General features: G+C 32.8%; 1 protein-coding gene across 25 annotated transcripts in view; it reads left to right on the top strand.

The window, feature by feature from the left end:
• Window positions 1–18,900, top strand: part of LOC123671736 (transient receptor potential cation channel trpm) — a 241,241-nt gene that overhangs the window by 71,951 nt on the left and 150,390 nt on the right. For 20 of the 25 annotated variants that reach the window (XM_045605743.1, XM_045605742.1, XM_045605738.1 and 17 more), the window contains one exon: window positions 18,542–18,624. In XM_045605743.1, coding sequence (XP_045461699.1) covers window positions 18,542–18,624 — 83 coding nt within the window. Of the gene's footprint in view, window positions 1–7,321; window positions 7,403–18,541; window positions 18,625–18,900 lie in introns of all 25 variants that reach the window. The other 5 variants (XM_045605757.1, XM_045605732.1, XM_045605753.1 and 2 more) reach the window with 1 other exon arrangement.

Raw genomic sequence — 18,900 nt, 5'->3', positions numbered from 1 at the left:
TCATCTTTAGAGACCAATTCCGGCTCAAAATTTTAAAAACACAAATATTGAGACAAAAAATGAAGCGATCTGTTCGAAGACGAGCTCCCGTAAGGAGGAAGCAATGATGTGGAGTCAGGAGTCTTTGAGCGCTTGTTCATTCATGCCCTCATCGCAACCTTGAAGACTAAAAAACTTTCTATAGGTATATTCAAGTATACATGAACGAGTGAACAGTTCCATTCTTCATGTGTCAGTCTTTTTAATATTCTGCTCTGATTCTCATCTCGTGATTAACACGAAATTGTCCATGAAGCTTGAAATTGATATTTCATATTCACTTGAAAATCTCAACTGTTTATGTTCGGTTATCACTGAAAATTAGTTATTTTTCAATATTCTTCTTGAATTTTCTATGGTTTTGATGATGTGATCAGTATGAAATGTTGCTTGAAATTTCATTTAAATAACCAAAATCCCACAAAAATCGGTTTTGTGGTTCCGGAAACATTGGGTAATTTTTTTTCGATATTCTTCCTGAATTTTCTATGGTTCTGGTTATGCTATTCACTTAAAATCGTGCTCGTAATTTAAAATTGTAATTTACATCCAAATTATACGAATTCACCTCTGGATCGAGTATGTAGTTTTAGATTCAAAAGAAGAAATAACGTTTTGAACAGCCTTGTTTACGGAACCCCTGAACCTACCCTGGAAATTTCAAATGTTTCTTTCTCGTCCAAATTACATGGACTGTGATTGGGATTTGTTCCTATTGAAATCAACTCAAAGTTATATTAACACAACCACCAAAATTACATAGAATCCTCCACTGTGTATATTTCACAAATTCAAAACTTCTCGTTTTCCAACCCGACTGCCTGTTTGCAATTCATCAATCTCATTTGTGAGTGGAATGAGAATGCAAATAATTACAGAGTAATTCACAAGTTCCCAGAAACGACCATTTTGTTGTCACTGAACGGAATTAGAGTGCTCCTTACTGAATGAAACTTATTGTCAGTTGAAATTTACGACAAGGGGATGTACAAATGATGGATTAAAAGCCCATTTGATACATTTCTTTTTTTATCCATTCAATATGATAAATGTGTATTATTAGGCGATATATTTCGGTTATATTTTTCGACAGAGGTGGCTTGAAAATATTCCTACTGGGAACTGTACCTACACATGATATTATATGCTTGTGATATGAATATGTGCAGAGAAGAAGATTCGTTATCGATGTGAATTAATCTAGTAGTTAGTATCTGGCCAGCAAAAATTTTCGAAATTATATCGAAAGAATTCTGAACCTCATAGAAGACCGAAATTTATTTTCTCCTTTCAGAACATCGTCAAAAATCACAACTAGATAATTGTGTACTTCTCTTTATTTCATTTTCTGGTTCAATATAATTATTTTCAGATAGTATTCTTTTTTCGCTGTGGTTGGTTCGAAACATTAAGTTATTTTCTCTTATTCTGTGGTTATTCCGTTCATTCTTCCATATCTTGTAGAACAAAATCGTGCGAGAATATATCAGAAACGCACAGTTTTCATGGTTATATTTTATTATTATATGTTGGTACTCCGAACTTTCCACCACAGATTTATCTGTCAATTCATCAATTTGCCTTAAAGAAATCAGTTCTGCCAACCAACATATTTCAATGCAAAAATCACTAAATGATATTTATGGAAATATTTCATTAATTTCAATAAATATGCAATGAATTAGAGAAAATAATGTATAATACTCGTACAGAAGGCTCATTCTACCACTCGTTCATTCAAAAACGAGCCACGAAGTGGCGAGAATTTTGAACTCGTGGAAGAATATCAATGCCTTCTGCACTTGTATTATAAATAACTATATTGCTTTACCTCTGTTTCGTAGGGAATTTAAGTTCCTTAGTCCTGGGTGACGCAACTCATCGGCTTCAGCGGGTTCTGATTTTGTCAGTTTATACTTTTGATACCCTCAGTTATAATTATTTTCAAGCTTTTTAGCGCTCTATTAAAAATTCAAATTTGTATTTCGTTATAATTTCCTGATTTGTATTACCAATTCGGCTCGTTATCGATTACTTTTTCTATTACTTCAGTAAAACACGAGAGCGAGCTTATTGGCCGCTAGAAATGTATCTTTTTTTTCAGCTTTGGCCATAATATAATCAAGGATAACCCTTGAAAAATGTTATGATCAATAAATACGTATCTTGTAATTATATTTTCCATAATTATAGTTTCATACCGAAAACATTAAGTGTTAACTTCATGATCATAAAAATTGTTAACAATATTATGCTACTACTTTTCAACCACGCCACTGAACGAATATCGTATTATTTTTGCGTTAGCTATAGCTTATGGTTCAGCGCCATCTGCTATCGATCTTTATACTATACCTTGGCTATATCCATCAATTCCTTTGTTGCTTCTTCCGGAAGCTTCTTCAGTGTAATACTGCAACCATTCAATAGCACTAGAGTTCCACAAGACAAGTGAATACTTAGCTTAGGTGATAATATTATGATTTCTCGCGGGTAACATTAATACTTTTGATAGATAAAAAGGTAAACTAATTAGGAATTAATTGAAGAGTTCCAAAAACATTGTCTCATGGGTAAAATGATATTTGGGAAAAAACGGCCAAGTAAAACGACAGTTTGATAAGAAGGAATCAACAAATATGAAATCCATATTCATCTGTATGTTGTACAAAATTAGTCATGAAGAGGAATGAGAATAAATATGGAGTCATAGAACAATTCATCACAGCAATAGCCCAACAAAAATTCAAAAAACGAAGAATAGTAGTGAACCCGAAAATATTATTTTAAACATTTAAAGAAAACATCTACCAACGTCGTCAAGATAGTCTCGCGTCAAATTTGCTCCTGATGATAATGATCAAAGCACCGGAATCCGCATATCTGTTCTTTGAGTCGAACAATTGGTTGAAGAAGAACATCTGGCACGCAGTCTACCTTGCAAAACTCATTTCAATAATCTCGAAAACTATTCGAGTTTGAAATAAACATCGCTACAGATAACGGTCAACAGACCAGCCTAGCACACAACTGATGGTATGTACTGTACCTACGTATAGAGGAAACTTTAATTTTTGACTTTTCATTGCTGAACTGCAATCTTGGGCAACATTGATGCCCAATTTGGAGGTTGTTCATCACCTTCAACACGACTATGTTTTGGCATCCTAAGCAGAGCCATTTTGTTGCCTTTATCTATTTATTTATTTCAGAAATACGGGATACAAACAGAGCAAGTCCAAAACAGTATCCACAAAATAAAAAAAACATATTTTTAGTTAAAAGCTATTACAGAATATTCATGAGACATATATAGGTACAATATTTCTAAGACGAAGAAAAAAAAACATAGTCAATCGATTCTACACAATCAAATATCGTAGTTTATTTTTGAATGTTTTCAAGGAGATATCATAGAGGTTCAAGGATGGAGCATAATGATTACAGATTCTTTGACACCTGACCAGAGCCGAATTCAATATTTGGTCCTCTGAAACTTATGTAAAACAATTCAGGACGACTTGTTGTACGACTACAGACATTGAAATTGATCAACGATAAGAGTTCTGTTGAATCTATGTGTGAATTCATTTGTTTGAAGGCAAATGTGATATCATTTATATTTCTACGTTAAGTCAAATTGAGAATGTTATATTTTTTTCTGTATTGCTGAGTAGTCACTGTTGACAATGAGGGTGTTGGTCTTGTATGCCAAGTACTTTAAAAATTTATTTCGGATTCTTTGCAGTCTATTGATGTATTTTGCATATATCGGGTTCGAAATGACGGAGGCATAACTGAGCTTGCTGTCTATGAATGCGTAGTAAAGAGTGCAGAGAGCGCAGGTTCGAGAAATTTCGACAGTTTCTTATGATGTGCCCCATCATCTTCGAACAGTCAACAGCCAGTGAGTTGCCATGGTTGCTGAATCTTAAGTTTTCGTCGATTAATTTCGTATTCGACTGGCTGCACCAGTGCGAATTAATTCGAGCTAATTATGTCATTAAGTTCTACAAAAATTCGAATTAATTCGAACTGGTGCAGTCAGTCGAATACGTTATAAGATTCCCAAATCCTTCACATATGGACCATTCTGATCTGGTTGCCATTTATGTTATATTGATGAGTAATTTTCAACTTTTTATTTGTAAAAGTGATGAAGTTACATTTCAAGAAGTAAATTAATAAGATGTTTTGTGCGCAGTATTCCACCAATCGATCCAAGTCACTCTGATTTTTTCTACAATCTTCCATAGTCTTCACGCGAAGGAAAACCTTGAGATCATCAGCGTAAAGCAACACATATGTGTGCTTGAAACATTTTATGATGTCATTTATATACATGATGAAATGTAGGGGACCCAGGTGACTTTCCTGAGGTACTCCAGATCAGACGTTTTATGGTTTATGGACAAAATATGGGGTTATATTTTTCTTATGAAGAACACAAAAGCATACACTATCCCATGTACTCCACCCAGTAATCGGTTAAGAATCAACAAGTGTTAAATTCTATTATACAAAAATGTTCAATGTGGCGGTTGACAGATTTACATATTGTAATTTTTTTTACTGACGGATGTCTCAAGACACACTCTTTGCGTAAGGGCCCTAAGGAGATGCTTGGATATATATTTTTTCTATTATTAATACCATATTATTTCAATGGAAACGCCGGAAGTATTAATACCATTTACAGCGTTGAAAAAAGTTCAAAGCCTTTTTGTACTTGTTATTATTGGAAAACATGACATGCAAGGGCAATAATTGAATATACTTATTCACATAATTCTCGTTCATAATTGTTCCACTGCATGGAAATTCAAGTTGGTTTTTTTAGTGGCAACATTGTTGCAAACAATTTATAAATTCGAACAAATTCAATATTAGTATGTGGAAGCAAACAATCACTCGTATAGTGTTTCTAACCTAGATAACTGATACAGATAAGCAATCACGCAAGGTAGGCAAAGTAGCTAATTGTGACCTTTCAATTCATATCCATGAACGGAAAAGAACGTGATTTTTGAATCAGGCATTCTCGATCCCCAACGCAAAAAAAGATTTTTCCTTGTATTTAGTCCAAATATATTTCCATATCTTTTTCAAAGATTCTTTTATTTTAGTCTTATGCCTTTTCATCCTCAGAGGCGCTCCGATGAAAAAAATTATTGTTGGAAATTTCGACAATTATTATAATATAATAAGAGATATGAACAAAGGAAGTGGATTTCCACAATAGAGTCTGATTCTTATGCAACTTAAATTTTATTAGTGCAGCAAATGAGAAATCGATGCTATCTTTCCCATTGTTCTGCTGAGATTTAAATTAGTGATATAACTCAAAATCGCTGAATCTGGTAATCTCAATAGGTTTTAATGAATTTCACTTGAGGTGAGATACATATTAGTTGAAGCGATAATTTTTTCAAGTCGATTTATTGGAAGCATTTTCAACGCTCCAAAATTTAAGTCAATGCTTTTCTCCTTTGATTTTATATTGGCGTTTATCAATAATTTCTCTTATACGTGATATTATCTTCTGCTACAACAAAGGATAAAATAAGCTAAAGAAAAAATTTGGAATGCACTGACGTGAAGTAGGGACTTTTAGGAGCTACTTTATTATTTGCGGACAAGTAGCACATGCATGAATGATAACTCTAACAAATAATAAAGCTTCTGACTACACCTCAGTGCTTTCATATTATTTAAAAATTAGAAATATTTTCAGAAGGTGAGATATGAATGAAGAATAATATCCAAGCGTTATGCAGCATATGGAAGACCATATTCATCTGAAAAATAACCGATTTGTAGAAAAATCTTGCACGAAATCTCATCAAACAAAAACTATATTTGTGTAATTTAACTTTTTTTCTCCAAAACTCAACTACCATTTAAAAAATTCGGTTTAAGTAAATAGTAAACTAATACAAAATTCGCTAAGTTTTTGCATAGAAAGAGTAATACTTTTATTTTGTAACACTTAAATATGTAACACTTTGCGATGTGACTTATTCTTGATGGAGCCGCTTAGACGGCGAAAGAATTGTTGAATTTATTAAAAATCTGTGGAAATTGAAAAAAGTGTTTATAACGAGCGTTCATTTAAATTCGTGGTCAAAAGTGCTCTGTTGAATTGATTTTCTGTGATTACGTGTAGCACTTAGCTTGTACCATATCACTAATATTTGTTTACATATACTTGTAATCACAGAAAATGAACTCTAATTTCTCCACAGCACTCTTGACCACGAATTTAAATGAACGCTTGTGCTCGTGATATATTTCATCAAATCATTATGAATTTCCAGTAAGGACTGAATCCATCAAATAATTATTATTTTTCTATGAAATTTTCACCTGATTTTCCTACATCTATCAATTTTGAATTATGACAAATTGATTAGTGGATTTAAAATTTTTATCATTTTGGATTTTATGTTCCGTATTCTTGTTGTATATGAACCTACCCCTAAATAATAATTCATGAGTCTGTGTCAAATTTTCTTCAATTTAATCATTATAGAAGTCGACATTTCCGTCGAATAACTCGTCTTCTCAAAATTGAAATAATTTCTTTCTAATTGATTAATTTTCTATGGAAAATGATTATATTCTCATCAAAATGGATTTTCATCTATTACATTCCTGAAAACAGTTTTTAATATAATAGTTACCATCATCCCTTATCGATCACTACATTGAATTATTGTAATAATTATTTCAAAGTGAATCGAACTAATATTCATTTTTAATTACTCTGTAATAATCCATATCTTGGTTTATTATTTCTTAAATGAAGGTTCGAAATAGATAGATAACCATTTAAAATCTATAGGATTTTCATGAGTGCATCAAATTCCATTAAAAATTGGATGTCTAGTCAAACAACATTGAATAACAAGGTTAGGACCTTCCGGGCTTTCTAGCCGTTTTTCACATGCCTACAACAGGAGGTAAGCTTTCTTATTATTATTATTCCATTTGGAGTAATTCATTGTCAAGTTATATTCAACGATCTAAAATTTGTGAGAAGGTGCATGCATTTTTCATATAGTAAGTTACATCAGCTATCTTAAAAAAATCAAGCGAATTAAATAATTAAACTCCTAAAAAATGCTCCTGAGAAATATAAAAATCAACCCCAAAAATCTGATAGAGTATGCTCAGGTGTACAAAATGCCTTAATTTTCATTCTCGGCTATGTTTTCAAAGAACAAAATGTGAATTTATTTTAAATGACAAAAACGACTACCTATATTTTCTGAAATTTCAGCGAAATCGTCATGGTCTGTTTGATTCTTTATTGAACTCGTTATCAACTTTTTTATGGCCAGTTGCAACACCATTCTCATCTGTAAGTTGATAATATTTTTGTTTTGTATTTCGTTGTCTAACCCCTAATTAATGAACGAAGCTGGGCTATTACTAAAAAAATCGATGTTTTCCTCTTCAACCCCTCTTTTGGTATTCTTGGATGGGTCTTCATATTGCTCAATTTTCTCAGCTAACTGTATATGTATATTTTTATTAACTAATTTTGGTGTTTCCTTCTTTTCATCAATTCTTCTATACACATTGTTGTAAAATGGAAATTAAAGTGAACAAATACAGGGTGTTTCATGTTCCACTGCCTACTAGATGTTTTTGGAGAACGGTTCAATTTTGAAATCTCATGATATTGTTCGCGATTCCCTATTTAGGTGAAATAATTCTGAAGTTCCAGCACCGGTTATTGAAGGAATGAAAAAAACTTTTCTTTATTTCATTTCTTAGATATAAAGATTCTCATTCTCATTCATTTCTAAATATGTATTACAAAAACTGAAAAGACAGAGAGAATTTCCATAGTCACTATTATTATGTGAATTATTATTACTATAAATATTCCATGCGTAAACTCTATTCATTTTTTCACACTACTGTTTTTGAATACTACCCCTATTTTTCTCTTTAGAATCCAACACAATCATAAAAATTATGGTTCTAATTCGGAAATCGAAGTTATGATTAAATTTTGTTCACAATTTTTGGGACAAAATTTGAAAAGCTCTTTGATGATATTTTTCATGTTGAAGATATGGAAGATATTCCCATATAATTCTATTCCGGAAAGGTGAATCGAGTTTTCTCATAGGATATTCACATTAAAAATAATTCACATAATGGTGATTATGGAAATTTTCTGTATTTTTTATAATAGTTTTTTTTAATATTTTGAAAACTATTAGAACTTATGCAAAAAATTGAGGAATTAATTGAAAATGGAAAGGTTGATAATATCTCAGAAATGAAATGAAACAATTTTTTTTTATTTCTTCAATAACCGCAGAAGCTTCGGAAATATTTCAGCTAAATAGGGAATTACCAACAATATCATATTCCAAAACGTCTAATAGGCTGTTGAACTTGAAATACCTTGCATTTATATTGAAACGAATTACTTCTTTTCGTAAATTAGTGATAGGAAGCATAAAGGCTAAAGCTCAATTTGAAAACTAAGCTTTAGGTTTTATGCAATAGTATACTATTGCTTGAAACAGGGAACCTTAGGAATTGATTTGATTAGACCATTGATAAAATTTCTTTCAGCCAAATTCTTTAACCGTACACAATGGCACTTGGAATGGATGCTGCGTATATGTTACATAATCTGTTTCACGATTGAATTGCATTGAATCAATACGATATGATATTATTTACCATAATTCTATGGAGAGTTCGCGTCATTGGTGAAATAGTTATTCATTTATATCCTTGCGCATTGGGAATAATTTTAGCAGAAATAATTTCGATCTTCTCACGTTCTGTGAAATGTGAATATACATTCACATTCAAAAAAACGCAACAAGTTGAAATTTGGTAAAATTTGGGGTCTCATATAGCCTTTTATTTCAACCTCGATTTTCGAAATTTTTTCAGTTATCTGTAAATATGGGACTTTTACTTTCAAATGGCATATTCAGTCTTTCGTTAAATGCTGGTTTATTAATCATGATACAGGGTTGATTAGAAGTTTGGGTTGAACCCTAATCTTAAAACATCCTGTTCAATAATTTCGTGATCAAATTCTATCCAATTACCAATTTTTATTGAGAACCATTCCTTTTCAATATTGTATTATTTGGTTCATGCCTTCAAGTGCACTAGATCATTTTTAAAAGACGAATAAACCCCAATTAACCAATTTGTTTTTTTTTTTTACGAGATTGCTTTCCTCATTATGCCATAACGTCATGCCAGTTCGACAGCTTAGTTAATGAATCTAGAAGTGAGAAAGCAACAATATTCAGGGTATTTCATAATATATGCTCAGGGCTTCAGGATGTGATAGCTTTTTTACCCAATAAAACGTACCATTTTCGATACAGGGTGTTGAAATTGAAAAAAAAAAGTAGTTTTTTGCGAATATCTCCAGCACTTCGGTTTCAAACTGAGGATTTTGAGTTATTTTCTCTTGCATCCATCTACAAAAAGCAAATTTTGGCGGAAAATCTCTAGGCAATAAAGCTTGTTCTTTTTGGGTACGGCAGGAGTACAAAGCTGCCTTTTCAAAATTCTCCACACCATCGAGTGAGGTAGGTTTAAGTTGTGAGCAATTTTTCTAGTACTTGCGGTCGGATTTTCTTGAATTTCGTTAAGAACACCTTCCTTTTGGAAAATTGCAATTTCCATAGGCCGTCCATTATCAGCAGAATTTTTTTGAAACTTCCATTTTCCATAGTCGTTGGAGAATGCGTTGAAACAAGTTATGGTGTGGTACTTGTCGATCAGGATGTCTTTCTTGGTACAACCGTCTTGCTTCTGCCGAAGTACCTGTCGCACATTTCACTGTTTTTGTACATTTTTAATTTTGTAATACATATTTAGTTTTCATTGGAAACATTAGAAACGGTAAAAATGACAATGAAGTGGGATTAGTGTATTCAGTATTGAGTTCTTTCAAAGATTTTTCAGTTGTTTGAATTGTTAACCTGTAATTTTTGACGTTTAAAAAGAAGGTTAACTATTTTTTTCAACATAAAAGTTAATTTTTCTCGAAAACGGTCGACTTCAGGGCGTTAAACCAAGAGTACCTTTTTTGTATAAGAAACATTGGCACATTGGCATCTCAAAAACCGTGATTCCTCCATTACCTTAGAAGTTTGGGAGAAAAACACCCACTATTACCCACAATTATGACTTGAAAAAAAGTTCCGCGCAAAACAGATCATTATGATTAGGAAATACTTACGAAAGCTATTTTCTGTACGATAAAAGTTTTCGGAGATATTAGCAAACGAAGTTTTTTTCTCAATTTCAACACCCTGTATCTCGAAAATGTTGTATTTTAGAGGTTAAGTTGATACAAACTTTATTCCATATTTTTGAACGAGCTATCACATTCTTAAGTCCTGGGCATATATTATGAAACACTCTGTATTGTTCGGTATAATGATGAATAGTTATTTCAAAATTTATTTAGGCAAACTGTCCACACGCTTACATTTGTAACTCGTAATTCTTGAAGTTGATTTCAAGAATGTACTGATATTAAATCACGATTTCGCAGAGTATTCATGTGAAGAAATATGTCATCAATAGCAGTTGTTTTTCGTTTCATCCGCTACCTACCTGACGCTTATTTCTGCCAGTTTCTCTAAAACGTTGGACAACTTTTCTGATGGTGGATTAATAATTACATTACATTAATAATCACATTCATCTTAGACAAGAGCAACAGCTTTTGTGCAATTTTCCGTTCTTAAAACCCTGATTGTTCGTTTAGGTCTCACTGACATTGAGGCAACCACGAGCAAAGCCACCTTCTCAAAAAATTAAATATCTTGAATTTATCGATGACAAGTTCATTTCTCACTTAAAAATATACTAGTGCGCTTAAAAACATGAACCAAAGACAAGATGTTGGAAAGGAATGGTTCTTAATAAAAATTGGTAATTTGAGAGAATTTGAGCACGATTAAATTCCACAGGATGTTTTAAAACCAAAACTCACTTTTAATTAACTTCTAATCAACCATCTATAGGAACTGAGTAACCAGGATTCAACAAAAGACTGAATATACAAGTTGCAATTAACAATTTTATGTACAGTTTACTGAAAACTGTCGAAAATGTATTCGGTTTATATAAATTCAGAGTATCTTATCAACAATCTGATTCCTGAACTTAAGTGAGAATAAGAAATTCAATTCAAAATTTATTATGAGAATTGCGCCCATAACAAATTGAGTAAATTCGACCTTTGGGTATTTTGCAATTTACTAACAAAATCACTGGTCATAAGACCATTTGAACCAACAGATGTTGAAATACAGCATTTCGAAAAATTGCCATATTTTGAGAAATGTCGATTTCAACCTAGGAAAGCATGATTTTCATTTCATGAAATTGATAATTGATTATGAATTTAATATTCAGCATATCCATGTATACCATACATACTATCTAGGACCTACTTAATCAGTAGATGTATCTGGTTAGTGTTAGTATATCTGCGTTCATGTTGAATGTTGCATATTTTGTCGAAATTACGATATCATATCTTTTTCAGGTTGAGTTTTGGTTCTCTTTCTATTGGAAAACATTTTCGGATAGTTTAGATTGTTTCGATCGTAGAAACATGCACTAAAATAAATACGTTGGTATATCGGGGGTAGCCTTTGGCGTTTAGGTTTGTTCCATTCTACGAAGTTTGTTTTTCCAACGACAACCTCGTTTCAATTCACAAGCTTCCTTTCGGATAGAATAGAATAGAATATATCTTTATTTCTGGGTACTACAACTATCACAAGAAGAAATAGATATAAAGGGTGTTTTTTTAGAGCTATAGAACTTTAAATTGCAATATAACAACGATGGATTATTAGATTGACACGAATTTCATTTATCTGCAAGATAATCTTGTGGCATTACATTTAAAATATGATTTCCGGCATATGACCGCCACGGCTGGCTCGGATGTAGTCCAATCTGGGCGTCCAATATTCGATGACTTTTTCCAACATTTGTGGCCGTATATCGGCAATAACACGGCGAATGTTGTCTTCCAATAGTCAAGGGTTTGTGGCTTATCCGCATAGACCAATGACTTTACATAGCCCCACAGAAAGTAGTCTAGCGGTGTTAAATCACAAGATCTTGGAGGCCAATTCACAGGTCCAAAACGTGAAATTAGGCGGTCACCAAACGTGTCTTTCAATAAATCGATTGTGGCACGAGCTGTGTGACATGTTGCGCCGTCTTGTTGGAACCACAGCTCCTGGACATCATGGTTGTTCAATTCAGGAATGAAAAAGTTAGTAATCATGGCTCTTTACCGATTACCATTGACTGTAACGTTCTGGCCATCATCGTTCTTGAAGAAGTACGGACCAATGATTCCACCAGCCCATAAAGCGCACCAAACAGTCAGTTTTTCTGGATGTAACGGTGTTTCGACATACACTTGAGGATTAGCTTCACTCCAAATGCGGCAGTTTTGTTTGTTGACGTAGCCATTCAACCAGAAGTGCGCTTCATCGCTAAACAAAATAAAATGGACGTAGTGTGCGATACGGATTCCGCACAGAACCATTATTTTCGAAATAAAATTGCACTATTTGCAAGCGTTGTTCAGGCGTTAGTCTATTCATGATGAATTGCCAAACCAAACTGAGAATAAATCACACGACTGCTGTTAAATCCTGTTCGCCATCTTGAACAGTAATGCCAACTTAAAGTTATATGCCTCGAAAAAAAACACCCGTTACAATGTATGAGCTACATGTTATTGAATTCATTCATATCATAGGGTTCTAAGTTAATTAACATTTCATATATTGCTTCTTTAAATCTTTTTGAGTTTGTTTCTTTACGTATGTGCATAGGCAATTTATTGAATATACTCAGACAAGAATAATGGCAGTTTTTCTCAGTTATTGTGAGGTGGTGTTTAGGATAGGAAAACAGGAAGAGATGACGCACCTTTTGTAAAATGCGCCAGAAATCTACTGTTTTGAACTGACCGTGGTCCTAAAATCATAAATAATTCTTTGGTTATTATTCTTTTATATTATAACATCAATATGAACAAAAAATCACAAACATTTTTCAAAAATAAAATAAAATAAAAAATTCTGATTTTGGCAATCTCTACTCTCTTCCGCATCCCATGGGTGAGACGACGCATTGGGTTTGGGAGAGATTGCTCAAGGGACTCAACATAACATGCTCACTTATCGGCAATTGTTTTATTCCCACAGGGTATAACGTAGTTTTTAAAAGATTTGCACGTGTCATAAAACCACCTGCGTCACTCCACGTACTGAATCCATTCCACTGTAGATTTGGTATTTTCGTAGCGCTCCAAGCAACCTAAGCATTCATTTTCGTCAAAAGTTTCGTCGTCCATAGAATCGTTTTTTATCGCACCATTTTCTTCAGAGGAAGAACTTACCAAAAATCGTTTTACACGTTTTATTCTAGCAAGGCTGTTTATCATCAACTTCTTGGGTATGTTTTTTCTGATGATTTTTGACATTTTATTCTTCTTACGGTTTCCTACTTTTTCCCTAACCAATCTCTTTTATTATCTGCAATCAGTCAAGTTTTGTGCAGACAAAAGCTCAAAATATTTATGCGCCCTTCTTTGTTCATACCTTAAGCTCGGGACATGAATATATCTTTGTCCTTTCGAATGCTCAAAGTGGGATCTTTTTTTGAAATTAGTGTAAAAAGTCGGTATTTTGGGTCTGAAAATAAAAAAAACTATTATGCGTCATCTGTCCCAAACCCATGGGATAGATGACGCAACTGTTTAGATTTCGAAAGATAGAATTATCTTAGAGAATATAGCTTTTATATTAACTTCAAACTAAATTCGTTAGAACAACAAGGATAGAATGCATCCCAATATGCTTCCTTGTGGTATACCCTGTTTGATGTATTGTCTGATTTTATTACTTTCCCATTTTCTACTATCAATAATACCCTCTGCTCTCGGTGTTAGGTAAGACCTAAACCATTTTTATATCTGTCCTTTTATTCCATATTGCTCCATTTCCATTTCCAACAATACTCCATGATCAACACTGTCATATGCCTTCGAGAGATCGAAATAAAGTCCAAATATGTTCATTTCCTCCTCCATGGTTTCCACGATTTTTATGATGAACTGGAAAATAGCAGTATTTGTCGATTTGCCTTTTACAATTCCATGTTGGTTTTCACTCAGTATAATATTGCACTTTACCAAGAAATTTATTAGTCTTTCTCCCATTGCTATCTCGAAGATTTTAGAATAACTTCTACAAGATGAACTTCATCAGTAATGATGACTGAAATGGAGATTGATGATTGAAAAAAAATTTATGAGTAATGCAAGCAGAATGAGATGCAGATGTCATGGTAACGTATATTTTCATTTCCAGAAGATTGATTGGGTCAAAACTTTTCCACCCTTGTACCTATTCATCTCATTCTTTCAAATATAGCGAACCGACTGTCTTTTTCTATAACATGCTATAAGTGGACGAGACCAAACATCTGCATCTACATTCTTTGGGATCAAAAAAATAGTTGTATTGCATATTTACAACAAAAAAACCTGGTCATTCAGAAAAATTGGAGATTATCGAAGATCCTGAAGCATTTTTAATTATAGATTAATATGTATGTACCTCAGAGTAATAAACATATATAGAGGTAGCATACGTCATTTTCAGTAGGCCAATTTCGTCCCAAACATGAACTATCAAATAGACAGGGGCGCGAAAATGAAAACATATCACTGATATGATATTTCACTACATTCGCGAGTTTCTCCAAAAATAAAAACTTTTTTGGACCTATAGTGAATCAAAGTTTCATATTAACTTAAAATATATTGAGATAAATACGTAAATAGCTGAGAATGATGATGATGATATCTAATAAAATCACAAAACAAAGATCAAGCTCGACAAACAACCGATGAAACAAGGGGCGCAATAGGTGCCCAAGCTTGGATTTCAGCAGGTAGATGCAGATAAATAATAAATATTCGGCTTACTATAAATTCAACAATTAAAGAAAATATCGAATTCCAGTTATTCAAATTTGCATATTTGGAATCACCCAAATAAATTCATTTAATTTATTACAATAATATACATTCATAATGAAATTATGGATTTCAAAATATTTCACAATCCGACGTCCTATAACCTTGTTGGGGCATGTAGAAATTGTGTATACTCCCTCGATTTATGTTTATTACTCAAAGGTATGTAGGCATTGCACTTGAAATTGTGGTAGAAAAAATTTAATTTTACATTCAAATAGTTGAGATTGGTGAGAGATTTCTGGTAAAGTAGTATGGTGGAATCGGAGGTTGTCTGAGGTACCGGGCATTTGCCACTGTAAAAGCAAAGTGCTAATGACAGCTTGCTTAGTTGGAGATATTCATAAGTATCTGCAAGTTCAGATGTGGATGGGGAACCATGAGAGCTATCAACAATTGTCCTCAGCCAGCCTCGAAAGATCGAGCTTAGGGGGTAGAAATTAAAATTTGCATTTTTTTGTATATTATTTTTAAAATATGAAAGTACGTACATTTCCAATTTTCCTTCTGAAAAAGCTTTTCGCATTTGTAGTGGCTATTAATAAAAATATTAAGAGTCACAGAACCATACTTGAAAAGAGGTATTTCCATGTAGTACCCTCATTTCACGGTTTGTATATAATTTTATTCATCCCAATATATTTTCTTTGTTCCTTTTTTATCTTTTCTATAATTTTTTAATACAAAAATTCTGTGATCTTAGAATATTGTCACAGAATATCTTCAACTTTTTACAATTTACAACAAAAATGGTGAAAATTTCTCAGTCACACTTCGCAAAACTTAAGCACTTTTGGGTCGTTGTGAAGTACCTTCTCGGTCGGCAATTATTAAACTGGTGGAAAAATTTGAGCTGCTGGGACAAGTTATGATTGTGAAGAATTTAAACCGTGTGCGTCGCTCAAGTACATCTCAAATATTACTGGTGTAGCCCGTAGTGTTGACGAAAACCTAGGTTTGGCGATTCTCGTCGATCGTGGCAATTAGGGATTCCATATTACATCATATTTTGCTTGAAGTCTTAGGTTTCAAGGTTTCTAGAGTTCAGGTCAAGCGAGAACTTAAACCGCTCAATCATCAGAAACGTCGTGTCTTCGCTGATTGGGTCCTTAGAATGTATCAAAAAAACCTTCTTGACTGATGAGGCCCAATTTCATCTCAAGTGCTATGTTAATAAACAAAATTGTCGCATTTGGTGCTCAGAAAATCCAAGAATTATTGTTGAGAAGCCACTCGATCCTCAACGTTTCACTGTTTAGTGCGATTTTTAGGGTGGTGATGTGATTAGACGTTACTTACTCGAAGATGAGGCTGGTGCAACTTCTTAATGGATTGCGAAACCGAGCTTTGATTGATTTTTTTTTGCAAGTTATCTGACCGTGTTATTTCCCGAAGAGGGGATCAACATTGGCCACCGAGATCTTGTGATTCAACACCTTTAAACTTTTTTCTTTTAATCCACGTAAAAGATATATTCAAATGCTCTACAGCCGGTTCAAGCCCTTGAAGATGGAATTCGTGAAGTTATCGAGGACACTGAAATGTTCTAATTTGTCATGAAAAGGACATAATAATAATAATAATAATAATAATAAAGGTCTTTATTCAATTAAATTGATGAAAAATAATAATAAAACTCTTACATCAATAGAAATAATTGAAAGGGCGCTGCATCTGTATCTATGTCGGCCATTCTACTGATATCGTTTTTTCATCGTTATTGGCGTACCTTCTCATACCTAACACGATGAAATTTACTTTTAATTTCTTATGAAATATATTCGGTTGTTTTTAATATCAAAATGAAAACTCTTATTGGAATAGTTATTTATAATACAAGTGCAGAAGGCATTGATATTCTTCCACGAGTTCAAAATTCAAAAACGAGCCACGAAGTGGCGAGTTTTGGAATGAACGAGTGGTAGAATGAGCCTTCTGTACGAGTATTATACATTATTTTCTCTAATTCATTGCATTTTCTTTTAAATTAATGAAATATTTCCATAAATATATTTTAGTGATTTTTGCATTGAAAAATGTTGGTTGGCAGAACTGATTTCTTTAAGGCAAATTGATGAATTGACAGATAAAACCGTGGCGGAAAGTTTGGAGTACCAACATAGAATAATAAAATATAACCATGAAAACTGTGCGTTTCTGATATATTCTCGCACGATTTTGTTCTACAAGATGTGGAAGAATGAACGGAATAACCACAGAATTAGAGAAAATACTTTACAATTGATAGGAGTACTACACGTGATACCAAGAAATACAAACAACAAAAAATAATATACCTAATTATATATTAAAATTGTTCAAATCTAGTGGAACTAATCAGTTTACTCAAGCTTATAACTCCAAATTATCAAAGAACTGCCAAGGAAAGGATTAGTTTTTCTCACAAATTTTCAATGCCGTTCCATAAGAACAGTATTCTGAAAATAGCTCAAATATTACTGAATCACAATAGAGGCAAATATCCCATGTAACATCTAAGAAATCAATTATATTTATGACTATTATTTCTGAGAAACTAGAGAAAATAATCCTTAATCTACAATTAAGGAATCATACCAACCATCTCATAAAACCTATGAAGCATATAAACAACATAAGAATGTGGAAAATTTGATGAATAATCAAATTCATCAAGGAAATGTCAATGGAAACTACTGCTACTTTTATTTCATAATATTGTTAACATTTTGGTATGTAGGGGGATTCACGAAAACACTTGAAATTTTATAGTTGAGCTTTGATGGGAGAGATGAAATCTTGTAAAAAACTTCCGGTTTCACCGTGAATGATACCATCTTTCGTTTTTTAAAAGTAACACCCAGTTTTTTATTAAAAATCAGATGATTCGTCTGTTGATACATTAACTCTTGATCAGGAAGACCTAGCAATTTTGATTTTTCGGTTTAGTGGACTAAATTCGTTAATGGGCACTATTGTATCACTGCGGGGACAAAAAGAATATTACGATCCCTTGAAACCAGCATTTCTTTTCTGTTGTAAATTTGAATTAACATGTTTTCACAACTAGGCCATAGACACATGGTACAATGTAATGTAGGTACTATTCCTCTAAGCATTTTTTTGTTGACATCAATTCATTTTAAATTTCTTCGGTTCAAATACATTTGGAAAACTGAAATTAAAAATACCTTCAAACATATCGAATTTATTATCACCTATTCGGTGAATTTGCATGCATCAAATTTGTTTTTATGAAAACCTACCCAGCTTTGGCTTCTTCATTTTAGAGCTTGATTATGTTTTCAAATGAAGAAGTCAGAGCTGCGTAGGATTTTGTATGAACAACGGAGTTTTTGAAGGAAGTAAACTTCAATTCCTCATCAACCTATTCATTTGAGTTATTTAATCTTAATATTTATATTTCTTTTTCAGGCGCCTGCGCGAAGTTGGATAGAAGCTACGTTCACGAAAAGAGAGTGCATTAAATACGTTCCACATCCTAAATATGAGAATAAGTGAGTTTAATTGACATATTATTCCTATGTAACTTTCAATTAATTTTCAATTTACTATGAACCAGAAATATGAATCTAAGAAACATAAGCAAACAAAATATTATAATTTTTCAGAGAAATCAATCAATTGTTTCCTTTATTTTTCATTTTGAAAATATGTATCTATCAAATCATTTACATAAGAATGGTGAAAGACCTTAGCACTGTCGCCCTTTTTCAGATTCTTTACACTATTGTTCATTTCCTCTCACGATTACCTCCTTCTGGAGACAAAAG

Source organism: Harmonia axyridis, chromosome 1 (assembly GCF_914767665.1).
Source record: "Harmonia axyridis chromosome 1, icHarAxyr1.1, whole genome shotgun sequence".
Taxonomy (NCBI): Eukaryota; Metazoa; Arthropoda; class Insecta; order Coleoptera; family Coccinellidae; genus Harmonia; species Harmonia axyridis.
This window is presented reverse-complemented; position numbering and strand designations above follow the sequence as displayed.